The following is a 21,910-nucleotide window of genomic DNA, read 5'->3' as shown; positions in this document are numbered from 1 at the left end:
AAGATTAAAGGAAAGTTTTAATAGCTTCATTTAAAAAGTTCTTGTTTTTCCACAATATCACAACTGTTTTCATTTTTCAGCTACCTGTTTGTTCTTTGTCCGTTTGCCTAGTCGGTTTTATCATTGTAATCACGACATCCTGTGACTGTGCTCATGAGGTCTGTTTATTTCCACTTTACGTAAACTTTTCAAAATGACAGTTATTTCGTACTCGCTCTCGCCCGAACACAGACGGGAGGACACTTGAGGAGCAATCGACCCAAAGGAAAAGCACGATTCAGGCCCCGCCTGCCTCGGCTTCACCTCCCACGGGCCCCACTCCCAGGGCCTCCGCCGCGGGACCCCGCCTTCCAGGCCCCGCCTCCCGGGGCCCCGCCCTGCTTTTCTCATCGCCCCGCCCCGGCCCGTCGCCATGTTGTTCCCTCCGCGCTGGACGGGAGCAGCTGGACCTGGAACCTGGCTGCGGTACCTTCGCTGCCTCCTGCTGTGCAGGTCCCCGACCCTCTCTCTGTCCTCATTGCACCCAGACGGGCCGGCTCAGAGCTCCCGGCTCGTCTTCCGTGTGGCCGCGAGGTGAGCGGGACTCAGGACTCCTTCGGGGTCGGGCGGAGCGCGCGGGTGTCGGGGTCTGAGGGGGCGGCTAGGGCCTCGGGCCGCTGGGGTGGGGTGCGGTGCGCGCGGGGCTAGCGCGGGTCACAAGGCCGCCCCGGGAGCGAGGACGGCTGGTTGTCTCCCTGCCTGCTGTCTGACGCAGGAGGAAAGACGGGTCCCCACACCTTTGGGGAGAGGGACGCACGGAAACACACACACACACACAGGGACGCACACAAACACTGGAGAGAGGGAGATACAAAAGCCCGGACACCCGTGCACATACACACGGAGAAATACACCCAGTCACCTGGGAACACACGTACCCGCCAGCCTTTCCCCAACCACTCCGGGACGCACATCCACAGTCCCCAAACCAAATCCTACACCCGAGTGATTAATGTAGGGAAAACAAAGGCGCTCCCACGACTTGATTTTGGCGACCTCTGAAGTTCCACCTAAGCAGAACGTGTTTGCTCGATGTCTTATGACCACTTGGGTGAGGAATTCGGAAAGTAAAGCCAATCTTAGAGGCTGCAGGAGGTTTGGGGGCAGTATCTGATTCAGACGCTGGCTAACGTTTCACGATCGCGTTCCTTTTTTTCTTCCAACTCGGTAAGTAAAAAGGCAAGATGAGAAATTTACGTGCTGAACTTAATAAATAGTTGGTGGACGTATTGCCTTTTTTTTGTTTTTTTTTTTTGTAAGGGATGACACATCTCGTGACTACAGTTCTTTTGAGGAATAACTTTTCTGCTAGTTTCCAAATCGGCACGTGACCAAAGTCTTTTCATAGGATTTTAGCGTCCTGATAAAAATCAATGGGCAGAATTTGATTGCTTTTTTAAAAATGTGTTTGTCCTTTGGTCTCTGGCACCATTGTAATGGAAAATCCCTACATTGCCTGTACTCTCAGAAGCTGTCCAGTGGAGCAAAACTAGAAATAAAGAAACCTGGAACGATTCAGTTAGGAACTTTTAAGAAGCCAGCCTTTAGTTTTTCCTTTAGAAGATTATGCAGTTATCATGATTGCTTCTCTAGAACTTCAGTGTGTTATTTGGATTCCTAAATCTAAGACAATGCTGTGGAAGTCTGGTGCTTTTAGTATTTTTGTGTCTGCTGTAGTAAATTCCTCGTTTATACTACAAAGTTTCTCTTTTGGAGACTTTTGGGATCTGGGCATATTTTTCGTTTATTATTTGGAATGTTAGAGTAGATAGGCAAAAACTAAGTAGAACATCTATTGGCTTTGATTCCAAGCCGGGTTCTTAAGAGATAAGGGGAATAATACCTTAGTTCTATCACTTCTTTTCCAACCTCTCTCATCTCTTTTTGTTTCTATCTCAACCATTTCTTCTGTCTAGACTACAGTACTCTGGAGGCCTAAAGATAAGATTTTTGAGTTCTCGAAATTATTATTTTTTTAGCCTCCCCTCATTTCTGGCGCGGTGAATATTCTGTGCGTGTAAATCCTGTACGTACATCATTTCATTTAATTTTCATAGCATTTCTTCAGTAAGAGCTCCATGTTACAGTTGAGGAATTTGGGGGGGGCATAGGAAGGTTCAGTCTGTTTTCCAAGATGACCCAGGTTGTGATGGGGTGGAGCGGGCATTCAAAGCAGATCTGGGTAATTTTAGAGTAATAGTTCTCAAGTGGAAGAGAGGACAATTTTGTCCTCCTAGGAGATATTTAGCAATGTCTGCAGGCATTTTTGGTTCACACCTGGGGGCAAGGGAGGTGCTGCTGACATCTAGTGGGTAGAGGCCAGGGATGCTGCTAAACATTCTTTTTTATTTTTATTTTTGTTATTTAATTTTTAATTTTTGCTGCTAAACATTCTGTAACCTACAGGACAGCCCCCCACAACAAAGAGCTGTCTAGCCCAAAATGTCAGTAGTGCCACAGTTGAGAAACCTTGCTTTTCAGCAGTCCGAGTAATCCCAGAGCTTACATTTCAACTGCTTTTGTAGTTTTTCAAATGCAATGTCATATTCCTATTTGGGATACTTCATCATTTTAACAGTGAGCAGGGGAAAATTCTCTCTACTGAGAAGCATATTTACTTGAAAGATTAAAGAGTGAGTGGCTGGGCATGATGGCTCATGCCTGTAATCCCAGCACTTTGGGAGGCCGAGGTGGGTGGATCACGAGGTCAGGAGTTCGAGACCAGCCTGGCCAACATGGTGAAACCCCGTTTCTACTAAAAATACAAAAATTAGCCAGGCTTGGTGGCGGATGCCTGTAATGCCACCTACTCAGGAGGCTGAATTCAGGAGAATCACTTGAACCCGGGAGGCAGAGATTGCAGTGAGCCGAGGTCACGCCACTGCACTCCAGCCTGGGCGACAGAGTGAGACTCCATCTCAAAAAATAAATAAATAAAGGGGGCAAATAATTTCTGGTAGCAGAATCTGTTTTTTGTTTTAAGGCAAAAATGACAAAAAGAACTTTAGAGCTATTCAGAGCCATTAAAGTGGACTTAGACAGTTTAGTTTCTGCATTATTTCAGTTGTCTGAGCAGCCTGTGGGGCACTGATACAAAGGTGCTGATGAGAAGGGCAGTGGGGAGTCCTAACCTTCCTGAAACTTACAGTCCAATCACAGTCATAAGATTAGGTTCTGACATCATCCTAGAACAGAATTTATTGCCTGGGCTACTCAAGGACAGGGGCCAGGTGTTCATTTAAAAAAAAAAAAAAAAACAAAACAGGCTGAGTGTGGTGGCTCATGCCTGTAATCTCAGTGCTTTGGGAGACCCACACAGGAGGATCACTTGAGCCCAGAAGTTTGAGACCAGCCTGGGCAACATAGTGAGACACCCATCTCTACAAAAACTAAACTTAAAAAAAAATTAGCCTACCTCAGTGTGGTGGTGCATGTCCCAGCTACTCTGGAGGCTGAGGCAGAAGGACGACTTGAGCCCTGGAGTTCAAGGCTGCAGTGAGTCATGATCGCACCACTGCATTCCAGCCTGGGCAATAGAGTGAGACCTTGTCGCTAAAAAAAAAAATAATAATTAAAGAAAACAACTCCACACTTGGCACAGAAGTACCTGTGTCATGGTGTTTACTGTGGGCAGACTTAGATGAAATGGGGAAAACTTGATGTGTTTGTTACAGTTTTGTACGATTAACCACGTGTGAATATTTACAAGAATCCAATTGAGAAGCCATTCTTGTTGAGCATAAAATTCATCCTTAGATTTCACCTCACCAGAGAAATAGTTATGCCTGCATTTTGTCACTGGAATCAAGAAATAAATGATGAATTTTTTAATGACTTTGCCATAACTTTCTGGTGTTTTCCAGTCTTTTTTTTCATTTTCATGCCTATTTAAGAGCAGACCTTTCAAAATATGTACTGCTTCATTCTGGTGGCAGAATTAGGTGAACTTTGGGAGGGAATGGTTGACTGGAGCAGTCAAAAAGGATCGCATCTCTTTTTAGGCATCACTGTGAGTGTTATTCATGCAATCAACATGGCATCTTTTTGTCGGTAGCTTGGTTTTTGACTCATGCCAATACACAGCACGTTCTTTGCTGATGAATAGATTTCTCTGCCTCTTCAGGAGTTGTCTGCTATGGGGTAGGGAGGATGTTGAGTTACACACCTCAAAATGATTGCTAGTGCATACACATGGAATCTGACAAAAGTGACATGTTTTATTCTGGGAAGGGTCGAGAGAAATTGGTGCCATAGTTGTCTTGTTTGATCATTAATTGGCTTACTCCTCCGCCCAACTTAGGTCACCACATTTCCTTCTGGGTAAAATGAGATGGCTGTGCTTTATAATCTCTAGGAGATTATATGACACAAAGTAGAGGCAGCAAATTATTAGCTTCCAAGGAGTTCTGCCCAGGCAATGTGTTAGTTAAGCAGCAGGAGGAAGTAAGCCAAATGGAAGTGTGTGTGTGTTTGGGCAACGCATCTAACTTGAAAGCTGTATAGATAATAAACTCATCAGTCAAAACCAAGCGTAAGAGAATAGGATTTGTGACTAAGTAGGCCATCAACAGAGAACATTTATTAAGGACTTTTTTTATAGAGGAGTGAGGGTGAACTCAAAAAATGTTTCAGGGAGTTTGGCAGAAAGCTATGATGCAATTGGAAGGCGAGGATGCCTGAGGGAGGGGACCTGGAGCCACCTAGGTGTGTAGGCAGAGGGGAGGGAGGTCGGAGGCGGTCCCAGGCCATGTTGCCAGAGAGCCCAGGAGTGCCAGGGCTAGTTAGATAACTTGGAGGAGAAATCTCTCTTTCTCAACATGACTCTTGATACTGAGCATGTTGTGAACCTGTGTGCTCTGGGTATTTCCACATTCTGGATTTTTCCAATCCTTTTGTTAATTTTTGACCGTGATGAGTTCAGGCGTTGGAACACTGTTGTTTATTATGAGTACAGTGAGGATGACTAGATGTAAATGAATGTAAGTAAGGTAACAGCTAGATCTGCCTGAGGTGGAGAGAGACTGGGTGTGAAAAAAAACGGAGAAGTGAAACAGGCTGTCCCGGCTTCACATTCTGACTGCATGGAAGCCAGCTCATTGCATTCTCCAGGAGTTCTCTGGGAGTCTGTGGACACAGACTCCACTTTTGTCTTAGGCCTGACTTGTACAAACGTATTCTGTTGTTTGACAGGGGATGGAGAAACACTATAGAACAACTGGACATATTCATTTCATTGCCACATTCTTTATTCAAGTGTGACAGAGAGCAAAGCAGTATAAAGGAGTTGAACTGACTACTGTAGTTTAATTTCAAGTTCGTGTGAATTGGATTAGATTTTTGGGTACAGAAGCTAAGGTAATTTCCGAAAGGTTAGTGCGAATAAGACTGTCTGTGTTCTCAGAGTTGGAAAAACCTGGGGGAAAAAAAGCCTTACAGACTTCTGTTTCTAGAACTTGCTGTGCAGAACTCTAACAGATAGGAGTGTTTATGCAGCTAGGTGACTGCCCTGGTCTGTGCAGTTTCACACCTGTGTATTTGATCAGATGTATATACCTGGAAATACATACATAATGTGGTTGGAAGTCAGATCAGAACTGCCTGAGGACTACCCATTGGTGAATGCAGAATGTTCTTTGGAATGAGTGCTAATATTCTTAACATTTAAAAATGGTTGTTTGGGAGCAAACAGTTGCCACCCTCATAATCCACTTTAATTTGTGCCCAGTACTTGATTTTTATCACAGCAGTCTTGGAAAACCTAGCTTCATGAAGATATGATGTCATCGAAAGGAATGCGGCACAATCTAATTAACTCCCCTCCAGTGTGGTGCCCTACAAATGTCAAGTATCCGTGTTTCCCTCAGAATTTAAAATAGCCTGCCCTGCCCCTGTGAATTTGCCATGATGCTTTGGGGCACCTCAGCATGCAGTTTGGGAACCTTAGGATTAGAAGTTGGTATTATTGGCTCTAGTTTATGGACTACAAGGTTTAGCGGTAAGGAGAAAAGGCATCAAAGTCCCTTTTTAATTCTCCATCCCACCTTCCAGTATCTGTAAGCTTTTCCCTTGGGCCCCTCATTTCCCCCAGAGCTTTGCAGTTTTGGGATGCTACCCTTTTAGTTGCTAAACTGAGAGGAGGGACACAGAGGAAAGAGACTGCAGTTGAGGTTTCCTGTGCAGATGGTCCCTCCAGCTCCACTTTCCTTTGTGCTTTCTCTCCATTTTCTACTGGGTGCAATACTTTATGAAGTGGGTCTGCTAAGGTGGCACAAGGATGTGGGTCATGGAATCTACAGCCTTTCGGGGACCCCTTGAGCTTCCGGACCCGGCCTGTCTGGAGAAGTCTCAAGAAGTGCCCGTGTGCTGTTCAGTTCTTTTCCAGTTGTCTGGTGGGAATCAGCTTTCTCATTGTTGGCTGCTGCTTTCCGCATTAGGTTTCATTGTCTCTTCACTCTGTCACTCCCAGACCATTTGCTTTCCACTTTCTAAATTTTGTTGCTGTCTTGCATCTACAGTTGTTCTTTCTTGGTGTCCTTTTTGAATTTGTACCTTATGTAGACCTTTTCTGTCACTGGGTAGGAGTGAAGATAACACATACTTGACCTGCCCTATTTAATTAGACCTGGGGAAGTTTGTGGACTTGTTTACTGATCTATAAAACATGGATGATAGTGTCCAACTTGCAGGTGATTTTAAGGTGCTGTATGCCAGGTACCTAGTAGATATTCAGTTAATAGTGGCTGCTAATATAATTACAGCCATAGCATTTATTATTTGAGCAAGCAAGGCAATAGCAATAGGTAGTGCGAAAAGTGGACATATTTCATGTGTGGCTGAATGAAGTGCATAAGAGAAAAGAAGAAAGAGATTTTCGAAATGGAGAAAATAATTAGCTCAGTTTTAGATATGTTGAATTTGAACTACTATCAGGGTACCAGATGAACATATTATACAAGGGGTTGCAAATTCTTGTCTGGCCCAGACATGCAGAGGTAGACTTTAGGAGTCACTGATTTTTATAGCCCGGGGAGATACCATCTGGAAACAGGTAAGGGTTTCAGTCTCGTGAAATAGCTTCATGAAGAGCTTGTCAGGAAAGGGAGCTGTCTATGTTTTAGAAAGCTAAGGGACCAAGGAGGAGAGAAAGCAGAACCTATTATCAGAGTGGTTTTATGGACAATTAGGAAACATTTTCAAGAGGATTACTGCCAGGCTGTTTGGACCTGATAGATGCAGTAATGGGTGGTGAGTCCTGGCTCAGACTTGAAGGTCTCCCCTGTGCCTCTAGCTAGTTGTGTGATCCTGTGTAAGAAAGACACTTTCCCAGTTAGGCCTCTGTTTCCTTACTTGTTTTTAAAAAACACTTGAGGCCAGGCGCGGTGGCTCACACCTGTAATCCTAGCACTTTGGGAGGCCAAGGAGGGAGGCTTGCTTGAGCCCAGGAGTTCCAAGACCAGCCTGGGCAAGATGGTGAGAGCTTGTCATTACAAAATATAAAAAAAAAATTAGCCAGTCTTGGTGGTCTGCGCCTGTAGTCCCAGCTACTCTGGAGCCTGAAGTGGGGGGATCACTTGAGCCTCGGAGTTTGAGGCTGCAGTGAGCTATGATCATGCCACTGCACTTCAGCCTGGGTGGTAGAGAGAGACTCTGTCTTTTAAAAAAAGAAAAAAGACTTGGGTACCCTTCTAAGATTTTAGTTCATGCACATCCAGACAGATCGCTACACTTGAGAGAATTCACTGTCTACTAGCTGGGCCTCAGGTGAAATTGCTGTTCAAACTTGCAGGTGTCTTCTAGAAACATACACAATAAAGTCCTGAGAGAAGAACTTTTCCCTGTATTCACCTTAGGGTTGTATGTGCCGTAGGGCATTCAGATGAGGACTGAGAAAAAGCCGTTGGATTGGCCATTAGGAGGTCTTTGGTGACTTTTGCTGACACTCAGGGGAAAGGATGGAGTGGGAGTCCTGGTGTCCTATAAGCTGAGCAGAGAGTTAATCAGGTTTGCAGGCAGATTGAGAAATGGGTAGTGATGGGCAGAGTGAGGCTGGATTTGGAAAGCTTTTTGTGAGAAAAGTCAGTTTCAACACTTCGATAGGGCAGACCTGGGGGATCATTGACAAAGTGACAGTTACATTGGTTAAACTGAACTTGATGAAGAGCTGCCTGTAGTGTTGAGCTGGTGACAACTTCCCTGCAGAATGGTATTTGGGAGCCTCTAGTCTAGTTGAGTCCTATATACCAGACATAGCTGCCCCTTTTAAAATATATCTTCTTAGGAAATCCTCACTCCTTGTAATTAACTTTTCTAACAGTGGAGTAGTTTCCTTTTGCTGTGGCTCCATGCCTTGTGGAGCCCCTCAGTGAGTTTGTATAGTTCTGCAACCCTTGGCTTTGTCTGCTGTAAATTAAAGACATTTAGTTTCTTATCTAACTGGAAGGGAGGCCTCAGAACCAGTGTTTCTTTAGGTGATAGCAGAATGTTGCAGATCATTTTTGATTTGTGTTTTGCTGCTTTAATATATTTTTCTGACATATATGTTCAAATTCATTCCTTTCATAAATTGTTTTTCTTCCTGAAATAGCTACCTTTAATTCCCCATGTTCTCATCTTGTGACTTTTATCTATGTCTTTGCATTTTAATTCTGTCTTCCAATGTGCACTCTTTTCTTTATTGTCAAAAAGTATTGTAAGTGCCTTTTACAGGTAAGTGCCTTATCGCAGGTAGATTTATGCTTGGTTCTTAAAACCTAAGCAAAACAAAAAATCAAAACATTATCCTCACTTCTCAGGACTAGCAATTTCCCATGAGTAAGGCAGTTCACTGAACTATCACAGTTTATGGTCAAAGTGTAACATTCATAAAAGTCTTATGGGTGAGGGAGAGAAAGAGGAAATACTGCTAAAGACAAAAAGTCTTGAAGGGTGTTAAGAGCTACAGAAATGGATCACACATAACATACAAATGATGCAGACATGTAGCAATCATTTCTTGGTGTCCAAACTCCTTTAAGATCTGATGAAACCTTTTTTGTTCTTTCCAGGAAAAAAGCACAAGCACACAAGCCTCCACCAATGCTCTCATCCTTATTTCACATGTGATTCTAGGGAGTGTATATTCCCCCTGAAGCTCATTTCATGGACTCCCAATTAACCACACTCTAGGCCTGCACTGTCCAGCACAGTTCCCACTAGCCTCATGTAGCAATTTAAACTAGTTAAAATTAAATGAAAAGTTCAGTTCTTCAGTTAGACCAGCTATTTTCCAGTGCTCAATAGCCACATGTGGTTAGTGGCTACCATATTGGGCAGTGCAGATTATAGAACATTGTCATCATTGCAGAAGGCTCTGTTGGATCCTGCTGCACTAGTTTCATGATGGTTTAAGATTTAGTTCCTTAACTAAGTCTTCTTTTTCTTTTTTTCTTTTTTTTGCCCTTCTCACTTCCTCCCTTCCCACTACCCCCACCACTGTTAGTGATTAGTTAGCATACCTACAGAGGTACCTTGTTTTAAGAAAAAAGTTAACATATTTCTTAAAAGTTAAATTAGCTGATTCAGCTTCAAAAAAAGTTACTTAATTGAAATAAGTTCTTTCAATAGGGGAGGTACTCTGACATAGTGATAGTATGGTTTGATAATACAGTTTTTCTCCTCTAGCTGCCTCCTGTTCTTGAGGTAATGCTCAGTGATTAACTAGATAGGACTAGATAATTTATTTCACCTTGGCAGGTCTTGCCTCTAAGTTGGCCTATTCCTATGGTATTTCCTTTTCTTTCTTTTGCTTCTTCCTGCACACTAAATATGGTATTTTCTGACAGTATTTTTCTTACTTCTTTATTTTTTTTGGTAACTTCTTGCTGTAGAGCTGGTACGCATTAGACGTAATGACTTTCCTTGACTTGCTTCTTGTTCATAAATTTCCATAAGACAATCAGGAAGTTTTTAGAAACAGTGGAACCAATTAGACTGTTAAGTGAGACACGCCTAAATTAAGCTATGAGGAAATAAATACAGCTCCAGCAAAAATAATTTTCAGATTATCCGTACTTTTGTTTCCCTGGTTTTCTTTGAACCTCACTTTCTCAAGCTATGAAGTGAAGTGAAGTGATACGTACACCTCTAAGTAGGACATTCAGGGTGAATCCAAAGGAACTTGTGAATTTGACCAAAAAAAAAAAAAAAAAAGAAAAAAATCTGTTCCTAAATTTAAACCAGGAGTGATAAATTCAATTCAAGTTTTTGGAGGGGTTACAGAATATGTGTTTTAAAATTCAAGTTTTGAGAAGGCAGTTTACAAATGATGCCTGCTCTCCCTTTGGCAGCTTATTAAGGAATGTAGTTGTTTTTCAGCATTTGCCAGCTCCCTGTCGCAGTCAGGGAGCTTAAAGTGGGATTCTCATTGGGATTGCAAGTAAGAATCAATTTTTTTGTTCCTTCCCACACATTTTAATAGACTTCAAAAATAGAATGCGGGGAGAACTGATAGAGAAACAAAGAATTTTAAGTACAGAAAGCACAAATAGAATAATAATAGAATAACAAGAATAAAAGAGGAAGTAATACACTCTTCGTTCTCAATTTAGCATTTATTTGCACCTCACCAAATGTAGAGCATTGTACAGAAGTGGCAGAACAAAAAAGGGACAAGTGGATGCAATTAGGTGTTGTGTGTCCCTCCCAGGGAGTTGACATTGTAATTAGGAAACAAGACAGAAGGTGATTAGAACATAAGTAAATGAGAGTTGTAAAGAGGTGGAAATGATGATGAGAGTGAAGAAAAGAGAAAGATTAGGTTGCTAGGGCGGCCCTGGCTTCCTACATGAGGTGATCTGGACTGGGCCTCTGATGACTAAGATGATCATAGCCATCAAAGTAGGGCGGGGCCTTGCAGGCCAAGGTAACAGCCCGAGCAAAGATATGGACAGAAAATGGCAGTGATGGGTGTGGGGATGGTGAGTAGTAGGGATATAATTGGTGCAAGCTTGTAACTGATGTTGGATAGCTCTTTGAATGCCATGCTCAAAAATCTTGTATAATAAAAATAATAAATAAATTGAATTTAGTTATCTGTAGGAATGGAGACAATTAGATCCAGGACCAATAAAAAAAGTCTAACTTCAATCACATACACAGTCATATTAGAGATTTATATTCTTTTTTTTTTTTGGAGACAGAGTCTCACTCTGTCACCCAGGCTGGAGTGCAATGGCACAATCTCGGTTCAGTGCAAACTCCGCCTCTCCAGCGGTCCTCTTGCCTCAGCCTCCCAGGTAGCTGGAACTACAAATATGTACCATCACACCTGGCTAATTTGTGTATTTTTTGTAGAGATGGGGTTTCACCATATTGCCCAGGCTGGTTCCTGATCTCTTGGGCTCAAGTGATCTGCCCATCTCGGCCTCCCAAAGTGCTGGGATTACAGGCATGAGCTACTGTGCCTGGCCAGCAGAATTATACTCTTGATGCTTGGACCTTGAGGCTTTCCGGTCTTCCCCTTGGTTTCTTGTAGTATATGGCTTTGGAAGCCAGCAAGGGGTTGGAGAAGGCTAGAGAAAAGGGTACTACTGAATAACTATTCGTGAACAATTGATAATATAAAAGTACATAATAGAAAAGTTGGGAAAATAGTGTTATAAGAAGGAAAGGGTTAATATAAAATGTTCTTTTGTCTTTTGAATTTTGCGGTATCTGCTGGCAATGTGGTTCATTTTTTTTCCTGCCAGTGACCTGCTTATCCAACTTTACATTCGGATTAGTGTATGACACATACAGCATATGTTGGTACCAGCACGTGGTATGGGAATCCTAAAGTAGTGTCTGTTGTACATGTAAATGATTTATTTAAAGGGATGCTGCTGAAGGGACAAGGAGAACATTTGTAGCTCTAGTTGTGTAAATCTAATTCTAGGGTCATATTTTTAATTCTCAGGAGATTTGCATATGTATTTTCACATACAGTAATTTTTTTTTTTTTTTCAAGGCAGGGTCTCGTTCTGTCACCCAGGCTGGAGTACAGTGGTGTGATCACAGCTCACTGCAGCCTTGACCTCTCCCAAGCTCAGGTGATCTTCCTACCTCAGCCTTCCGAGTAGCTGGGACTACAGGCATGCGCCACCACGTCCAGCTAATTTTTGTATTTTTTGTAGAGATGAAGTTTCACCATGTAGCCCAGGCTGGTCTCAAACTCCTGAGTTCAAGTGGTCTGCCTGCCTTGGCCTCCCGTAGTGTTGGGTTTACAGGTGTGAGCCACGGCACCTGGCCGAATTCACCCTTTTAAAGTATACAATTCATTGGTGTTTATAGTATATTCACAGAGTTGTACAACCATCATTACTATCTAATTCCAGAATGTTTTTATTACCTCCCTCCAAAAAAAACCGCATACCGATTAGCAGTCACTCCTCCTTTACCTGCCACCGCCCCCCGCCCCATCCCTTGGCAGCAATGAATCTACTGTCTCCATATCTGCCTATTCTGAACATTTTATATAAATGGAATCATATAGTAGGTAGGCTTTTGTTCTGACTTCCTTCACTTAGCATAATGTTTTTGAGGTTTGTCTACATTACAGCATTGCATGGATGTATGCTGCATTTTATTTATCCATTCATCAATTTATGGACATTTTCTTTCTTTTTAGGGGAAGGTGGTTTGATAATAGTATGGGTATGCACTTTTTTGGTGCAATCTAAAACATTGACAACTCAAAAATGTATGGACATTTCTGTAATTGTATAGTACATATCCATATAATTTGAGTTTTTTAAGAGAGCATGTTTCATTTTTACTAGACATAGTAGACATGTCAGTTACAGAATTCCTTATGGTAAATGGTGGAGGCACGCACAGGGTGGTTAGGAGTGTCGAGGAAGGGGGTTCAGTTGGAGATGTCCAGTAGGTGTTCGGGAGATGAGGTCTAGCTACATCCGCACAGGTGACTAGGAGTTAGGTAAAGGGCCAGGGATTTGAACGTGAACAAGGTAAAGCATGAAGTCATATAGTAAATATCTTACTGGAGGATCAAGTGTGAGGTACAGCCACCTCAATTTTCAGTCGTAAGCCTAGCTGACACTGTTAGTAGTGGAGAGGGATCGTAGCGGCATCCATCCCAGCTTGTCCAGGGCCTTCCTCCCCACCTCACCCACAGCCCTTCTCCCACTGCATCCAGTTAGCTTTCTGGACTCCTTATCTGACCAGGTCACCCACTGCTGAAGCTATTTCAGAGACTCCCCATCATTCCTAGAGTACAGGCAGAAATCCTTCCCGTGGCTTCTACTCCCCTCCCTGCTCCTGGGCCTCTTCCTTCAGTCCCGTCTTTGTAGCATACTCTTCACTCTCCAGCCTCCAGGTGCTCAGGCCTACCTTGAATTCTCCTAGTTCATGCCAGAGCCAGGCTTCTTTGGCATGGATTGGTCCCACTTTCTGGTTCCTGCTCCCTCCTCTTTTCTCATAGTTTTCTCTTGCTCTTGCTGAGCTTAATCTGTGGTCACACCTACTTCCCCTGGGTCAGATCCCCTCCAGCAGAATCAGACTTTGGCGAGGGCTGTGTTCTCATGGCAGCACATGGCTAAAATGATCATGGAGACATTGCTTTGGAAGCATCACACTAGAAACCGATGTACAGTCTCTCATTAACACAGCCTAGTTTCCCTCTGATGTTGGAAGTTACCTCTTTTTCCTTAACTGCAGCTCAGCAAGTGAAATAGTTGGCTTGTGTTACAGGATCATGTTTGCATGTAAATTAAGTCCCCCAGGTGGCTGAACTCTCATGGACTCAGGCAGCTCCGTAAGATAGTGGCACGGGGAATCTGAGTCTGATTGAGAGAGGCCCAGGTTTACACATTGTGCATCTCACTCACTGAGGGAGATGGTGGGCAGAATCCCTTGCACTATTTTAAGTTGTTCTTTGATTTTTGGCTGAGTGTGAATAGTTGTACTTTATACCATATACCTCTCATTTTGCGAGGTACAGTTGTGACTTAAATGCATTTGTATGTGGATGTCACCTTCACCCAATTACAAGCTCCACAAACTTGGGACTGTATGTGTGGCTTGTATCTTCAGGGTCTGGCTCATAGCAGGCACTCACTAAATACTTATTGAAAAATTACTTTCCCAGTCGTTCTACCAAATGGTAAGCTTCTGCAAAATTTGACTCATTTCATGTAAAACATGTTTTAAACTACTTAAACTCTAATAAAGCATAGACACATGTGCTTTATGCTACATGTCAGTAAGATTGGAGATTACTGGTTCTGTCAGGTTAATCTTGTTCTTGAGCAGATTTTGAAATAAAGCAAGTGGTTGAAAGATTCTTACCATTTGCAATTGCTTATTTTCATTCTACCTGCAGCAACAACAGTAGAACCTCAGAAACAGATGCATAGGCAGTTGGGATTGACGTAGCCTAGTGGGTTAAGTGCCTGGGCTTTAGTCAGTTGGCCATGTTCATATCTTACCCCCGCCTTTCACTAGGTGTGTGACCTTGACCATGCATGTAACCTCTCTGAGTCAGTATCCTCATGTGTAATAGGTACTAAGAGACTTGTGAGGAATAAACACAGTGTTGTAGCTTGCATAACATACCAGGCTCAATGCTAGCTGCTATTGTTGTTTCATCTTCAACCCCAAATGTCAGGATTTTGAAGCGTCTCATTTTATTATTAATTGTATTTTATAAATTAAGGACTGCTATATGTAAGTCCCACAAAAATGCCCTTTGCTTTAAAAAGTGGTGGGTGGGGAGGGTGGTTGAAACCTTTGGTTCAGACCAATAGAGGCTAGTACTTTAGCACAGTTACACATAGTGATCACTGGGAGACCTTGACATTGAATTTGAACTCTAGGACTAGGATCCTTCAGCTTCCTAGTGTAGGCCTATATCGTCCTCTAATTTGTTCTGCCTGTTGCCATTACTGAAGGTTGATGTAAGACATGACCATAAAAAGAACCTGTCTGTAAAACTGCCAGTGAAGACTTATTCATGTATTCATTTCACAGACACTCTTGCACTCCTGTAATGAGCCTGGCACTGTGATGAAACACTTTTCCTCTGTTGTTTGAGTGCATCTTCTCAACAACCCTAGGAGGTAGGTACTGCTGTCACTGTTGTTCCCATGAGGATTCAGGATGTTAAATAGTTCGCCCATGGGGCTGTGCTCATGGCATTTGGTGCCAGGAACAAGTTCTCTTTTCTGAGTGTGCTTTGATTTGCACAGAAACAAGAGCGTTTTCATTTTTGCCTTGGCTGCCTGGAAGCTGGGCTCCCTTGAGCCTTAGCCTGACCTTTCCTGTATCATGTTGGTACCCCTCCCTCACATGGCCCTTTTGTCTTCCCTTTTGTGTTATCTTCATTTTATTCTCCGGAATATGACTCATTCTCAGCCACCCAAAATTTGGGCAGGTTTTAAAGAATGAATGAAATATTGTACATTTCCTCTTGATATAATTTCATATCTGTCTCTGAATGTGAAACTTAGAAAACAAGATGGATAGATGAAAAACTTCTTGAAAAACGTAATGATTAAAGTAGAATATTTGATTGTAGGACTTTTTTGGACTGAGAAAGGTTATGGAAAGTATTCAGGTTTTTCTTTTAAGTTAAGAATCTGGCTGCTAATAGAAGTCAGATACTGTACTTTAACATTTTAATTCTTCATTTTACTCTCAAAATTATGAAAACATACACTGTTAAGGTGAGTTTTCTAATTTTTTTCTTTGTAGATAATGATGCTTGAACAATTAAATTCAGGTAAAATTTATGACCTATGTAATATGCTTTTCTTATATAGATTTCTTTTTTTTTTTTTTTTTAAGATAGAGTCTAGCTGTGTCACCCAGGCTAGAGTGCAGTGGCGCAATCTCGGCTCACTGCAACCTCCGCCTCTCGGGTTCAAGCAGTTCTCATGCCTCAGCCTTCTGAGTAGCTGGGATTCCAGGCATGCGCTACCACGCCTGGCTAATTTTTGTATTTTTAGTAGAGATGAAGTCTCACCATGTTGGCCAGGCTGGTCTCGAACTCCTGACATCAAGTGATCTGCCCGCCTCAGCCTCCCAAAGTGCTGGGATTACAGGCATGAGCCACTGCTCCTGGCCCCTTATTCAGATTTCTTCATAGAATTTAGCAGAATTACTAATGTTTTAACCTTGGCGAAAATTGTCTTTGGACAGTCATTTTAAACTGTGAAGTATAAGAGACTTCACATTACCTTTTTAGGCAAATTTTGAAAATAACGTAGTAGGATCCCTTTATTTATTTAACTTATACTAAAGAAATTTCAAAGGATTTTACTGTTTTTAAAGAGAAAAATAATATTTTTAATGTCTATAAGCTGATTGTGATTATATTATGGGTAGATCGAATGAAACTGGCTTTTGTTAGATGTCATTGGTAAATAAGATGGTGTGTACAATTATTTATTATCACCATGTGTGTTTTTATACAACTCTACAGTTAGATATTCATGTAGAAATTATTTTGGCAAATGCAAATATATTCCCAAATGGGAATATATGGTAGGCCTCAAACTGTAGATGGAAAATGTAAAAAATTGTACCGTATACTCTGTTTCCTGGTGGGGTTGGCATACCCCAAATTCATTTGGTCAGAATGACACAAACTAGGAAGTCCTACATTATTATGAAAAAAGAAAAGAACTATCAAAGTGTCTTGATAAAATTATAAATTACCACTTTCAAGGAATTTCTAAAACTTAATTTACTAGATATATGCAACCAATAGTCTGGGTGGGGTTTGTTAGATTGCATGATCTGGTTTGTAATTTGATATAAAGATGCTAAAAATTCAGTGATGTATGGTAAAACTTTGTGTCTGATAAGGCAGTTAGATCAGTAGAGACTTATTAAAATATTGGAATAAATGATGTCTGTTGTACTCTCATAACACAACACGGAAATTGTGTGAAAGGAAAAACATTGGGAGAGTTGCTGGGGCAGGGTTCCCAGTGGAGGCGATGACCATGCTGAACAGTTCTAAAGGGACAGTGGTTCGTTGGGCGGTCACCAGCAAGGAGCAGCATATGCCAGGGAGGAGGCAAGAGAGTGTAGGGTGTGCTGAGCGAGTGGAATTGAATTTCAGTTCCGTGTGCTGGTGCACTCAGAATGACTGAAGCAGAGGCTGTGAGGGGGGAGGTGGCTAGAGTGAGGCTGGCCAAGAGCAGGAGCCAGGTGTCTTGCCTTCTCTGGGAAACAACCCACTGAAGAATTCTGAGGAGACATTAGATAGACGGTTCCCCTATGTCAAAATACTTGGTTTGCTTTTATGGTTTTCAGTCTTTTCTCTTTAAGTTGAAGTTGTTGAAGCAAAGATGCCAAAGAATTAAAGCAGCCAGTTTAACACATTGTTACCTATGTCAGGAAAGTAAGGGGCTTGGGACTGTTTGTTTCCTCTTTAACGTTAATTTAGTCTGGATATTGAGTAGAGCAAGACATTTGAAATTGAAAGAGTCTCTCAAAAGGTGTGCACCTTAACTGCCACACACTTGTGTTGGACAGTTTAAATTGTATAAATATTAATTATAGTAGTAATTACTGTAGTATTAATTTGTTTTGTTTTTTTGAGATGGAGTCTTGCTTTGTCACCTAGGCTGGAGTGCAGTAGTGCGATCTCAGCTCACGGCAACCTCTGCCACCCAGGTTCAAGGGATTATCCTGCCTCAGCCTCCCAAGTACCTAGGACTACAGGCACTCGCCACCACGTCCTGCTAATTTTTTTTTTTTTTTTGTATTTTTAGTAGAGACAGGGTTTCACGATGTTGGCCAGGCTGGTCTCGAACTCCTGACCTCAAGTGACCTGCCCGCCTCAGCCTCCCAAAGTGCTGGGATTACAGGTGTGAGCCACTCTGCCTGGCCTGTAGTAGTAATATGAAAGAACCAGTAAGTGGTAGGGACTAAGGTATATCCCATCATTTTTTAATAATATTTTCCCATTCATTTAATTTCTCATTATACAAGCTGCTACAAGGTTTTTATCAGAACAGTGGAGCGTGTAGTTAGAAATGCAGAATTCCTACATGTTACAGGAAGTGTTCAGTTATACTATAGTTGCTCACATTGCATATAACCAGGAGACAGCCAGATGTTTTCTGCAGTGATTTTACAAATTCATCCTGGTCAATATAACAATTATTATTCATGTCTTTATTGCCTTCCCATTGAGGGATTCATAATACCTACTTTCCTATTAAGGTTATTGACCAAATTTGTTCTAGATCTGTGCTCTCCAATACAGCAATTGGCTCATTAAATGTGGCTATTTAGTTAAAATCGAATACAATTTAAAATGCGGTCTTTCACTTCCATCAACCACATGTCAGGTGTTCAACAGTCACATGCGGCTAAGTGGCTGCTATATTGGACATTTCCATTGTTGCATCAAATTCTGTTGTACAGTGCTTCTCTAGTATTTTCTTATATACATTTTAGTATACTTAAAAACCATTTAATACTAAAGTACAGATTAAATGATATAATCTGATTTGAAATAACTGGGGAGAAGGGAGAGTTGGAGGGGTTATGGAGGAAACAAGATTTGCCGTAAGTTGATAATTGGTGAAGCTGGGTTTAGAGTTCATGGGAGCTCATTGTATTATACTCATTACATAGACATTTTGTATATGTTTTAAATTTTCCACAATAAAAATGTAAACAGAAGGATTAACCAGGAACTGTGCTCCCACCAGCACCTAGAAGTAGCTATCTGTCAACAGGCATCTGAAATCTCACCCCCCACAGGCTGGCTCTTGTAGTGTAGTAAAGTTTTTAATCCTGCCACAGGACTTCTAAAGAACATATATAGTACCACATTTTCATTTAAGATTTATTTCATTCCTCCTCAGAACACACAAGTACCAGCACAGTCTCATGTTCCTTAAGTGTTTGAACTGCCCAAGTGAATCTTGTGGGTAGAATGTACTAGATTATATTAAAATAAAAATTCCATTGCTGCTGACATTAATTTGAACAAATTAAAAATAGTGTTCTTAATGAAGAGAATAAAGTACATTTACTCAGTGGTTGCTTTATATTTTATTTCACAGCAGGATAAGTCAGCTTCTGTCTCTGACTTTCCTGGTTAACAGCACCTGTGTCTGAAGAGAGACAGGGAAGGGGTCGTAGGAAGTAGTAGAGAAAGTCCCTGGTACAAGAGAGGCCATCAGTGAACACCACAACTGTGCACTGAAGGGCTGTTTGAAGTTGTTAAGAGAAACACATGGGCCGGGCACGGTGGCTCACGCCTGTAGTCCCAGCACTTTGGGAGGCCAAGACAGGTGGATTGCTTGGGTGGAGGAGTTTGAAGCCAGCCTGGGTAACATGGTTGAGACCCTGTCTCTACAAAAAATAGAAAAATGAGCAAGGCATGGTGGTGTGCTTCATGTGGTTCCAGCTACTTGGGAGGCTGAGGCGGGAGGATTGCTTGAGCCTGGGAGTTCAAGGCTGCAGTAAGCCAAGATGGTCCCACTGCACTCCAGCCTGAGTGACAGCGAGATCCTGTCTCAAAAAACAAAACAAAACAAAACAAAACAAAAAACCATGCGAACTTTGATCTCCTACCCATCTCTAACAAATGGTGGTAGGGCTTACTATGAACAGAGAGGGGCTTATCATAGAGTAACGGTTCAGAGCAAGGGCTTTGGGGTCAGACTTGAGCTTGAGTGCCAGTTTCACAGTCAACTGTGACCAGAGAAAGGGGAAGAGTGAGCCCTTCCCAGCTGTTTCAGAGAATAATGGTAGACTAATAGCCGCACATGGCTGAGTGCTCAGTAAACAAGAAGTCTTCTTATTAGGTATTCCCTGGGGCTGTATGTTTTATTTCAGTTAAATGCTGATATTCACAGAATCATGTAGATGAATGTGTAGGTATAAAGGAATGTAATGGTGCCTTTTTATTTTACAGGGTTCTTGAAGCTCTTGAGATTAACAATGGCAGGAAAATCATCACTTTTTAAAGTAATTCTCCTTGGAGATGGTGGAGTTGGGAAGAGTTCACTTATGAACAGATATGTAACTAATAAGTTTGATACCCAGCTCTTCCATACAATAGGTGTGGAATTTTTAAATAAAGATTTGGAAGTGGATGGGCATTTTGTTACCATGCAGATTTGGGACACGGCAGGTCAGGAGCGATTCCGAAGCCTGAGGACGCCATTTTACAGAGGTTCTGACTGCTGCCTGCTTACTTTTAGTGTCGATGATTCACAAAGCTTCCAGAACTTAAGTAACTGGAAGAAAGAATTCATATATTATGCAGATGTGAAAGAGCCTGACAGCTTTCCTTTTGTGATTCTGGGTAACAAGATTGACATAAGCGAACGGCAGGTGTCTACAGAAGAAGCCCAAGCTTGGTGCAGGGATAACGGCGACTATCCTTACTTTGAAACGAGTGCAAAAGATGCCACAAATGTGGCAGCAGCCTTTGAGGAAGCCGTTCGAAGAGTTCTTGCTACTGAGGATAGGTCAGATCACTTGATTCAGACAGACACAGTCAATCTTCACCGAAAGCCCAAGCCTAGCTCATCTTGCTGCTGATTGTTAGATTGTTGATGCATTCTAACCAACTCACACATATACACAAAATCAACATGGGGATGGAGAAGAGAATTAGCATTTGCAGCAGTGTATCATCTACTAATAAAATTAAACTAATGTATGTTGCTGCTTCGTTAGTTGGTGGGAGAAGGGACATATCCAATCATGGAGGAATATATTTACTCAATAATGGCACCTTACATTTATAAATTGTAACGGTTGTCTAATAACGTTTCTTTAAATATGTAAGTTGCAGAGCTAATAAATGAGATGACCAAGACATTAATTATAATTAAAATAAGAAACTTGACTATTCTAGAAGTTATACTTGGATTTTTTCCTGGGAAAATGGAGAACTACTTTTTATATGTGTATGTTTTTATGCAATTAGCATTGTATTCTTGGTTCAGGGAAATAATTTCCTAAAGCAATAATGTTAGATATTAAAGATTAAAATCTAATGTATTTGCAATGCATCGTTAATTCATTCTCTTCAAAATGACTTAACCATTCCTGTTTTCATTCTACATATTAGAATTACTCTCACTAGTAATTACTCATCATTTGTATGTCATTCATGCACCCCCAGCCCCATAGATCACATTCCACAGTCTCAGGCAGAGGGCAGGCCCCCAGTGGTACAAGAGTTGCTTCATACAGTCTATAATACATCCAGCTAAATTCAAGCTGTCTATGAATGGAAAACCTTGCCATAGATAGAGTTCAGTTTTAAGAAAAAGGCTAACTACTGAACTTGGAGAACAGACAAATGTGCATTTGATAACTGATGTAATAATTACAATGTACTGTGTGGAAGATACAAAATTACAATTCGATTAATGGACTAAATATTTTTGTTACTTTCTTCACCCTTGGGGAAAGTCTCTTAGTTGAAGAAGTTAAAACATTCCTTTATAACACAAGACACAAGCTAACTTTATCACTCTCAGAAGAAATACTAAGGATTGTACGTTGTGAGAGGGTAAATGACATCTTTATTCGGCAATGTATTTACTTGGTGTCTTCTCTATCACTAAACATTTAGTGATTTGCTCTCAAGGAGATTTTTTGTTACAAAAAGACTTGTTGCAATGATCAGACTTGATAAAGCAAATTGTGGTCTTTTGTGGATGAAGTTCATATGCTGCGTGGTTGGTGACTATCTGATTCCATGGAGGCTAACCAAAGCCTAGACTGAGTGTGGATGAGACCCTCGACTGGGGAGTGATGGGGTTATCAAAGGACATGCTGGGTGAGGGGAGCTGGCTGTCATGTAGGGAGTGAACCAGTGCCCCCCGCCAGAGATACAGTTCAGTTTTAA

At 41.8% G+C, this 21,910-nt stretch overlaps 1 protein-coding gene across 4 annotated transcripts; it reads left to right on the top strand.

Annotated features, from left to right (window-relative positions):
* Positions 1-381: 381 nt before the first annotated feature.
* RAB9A (RAB9A, member RAS oncogene family) lies at positions 382-21,061 on the top strand. Of its 4 annotated transcripts, none has more exons than XM_011994837.1 (3): positions 382-573; positions 15,043-15,131; positions 19,958-21,061. In XM_011994837.1, the coding sequence occupies exon 3, from the start codon at positions 19,984-19,986 to the stop codon at positions 20,587-20,589; it is 606 nt and encodes a 201-aa protein (XP_011850227.1). In that variant the 5' UTR covers positions 382-573; positions 15,043-15,131; positions 19,958-19,983; the 3' UTR covers positions 20,590-21,061. The 4 variants fall into 4 exon arrangements, with proteins under 4 accessions (XP_011850227.1, XP_011850228.1, XP_011850229.1 ...); XM_011994839.1 differs by having other exon boundaries at positions 419-1,206; XM_011994840.1 differs by having other exon boundaries at positions 446-573; positions 14,964-15,131.
* Positions 21,062-21,910: the final 849 nt, after the last annotated feature.

Source organism: Mandrillus leucophaeus, unplaced genomic scaffold (genome assembly GCF_000951045.1).
Source record: "Mandrillus leucophaeus isolate KB7577 unplaced genomic scaffold, Mleu.le_1.0 Scaffold462, whole genome shotgun sequence".
NCBI classification, from domain to species: Eukaryota; Metazoa; Chordata; class Mammalia; order Primates; family Cercopithecidae; genus Mandrillus; species Mandrillus leucophaeus.
This window is presented reverse-complemented; position numbering and strand designations above follow the sequence as displayed.

What these genes read in the sequence shown, in the direction of transcription:
- RAB9A (XM_011994837.1), top strand. Translation starts at nt 19,984, where the DNA reads ATGGCAGGAAAATCATCACTTTTTAAAGTAATTCTCCTTGGAGATGGT.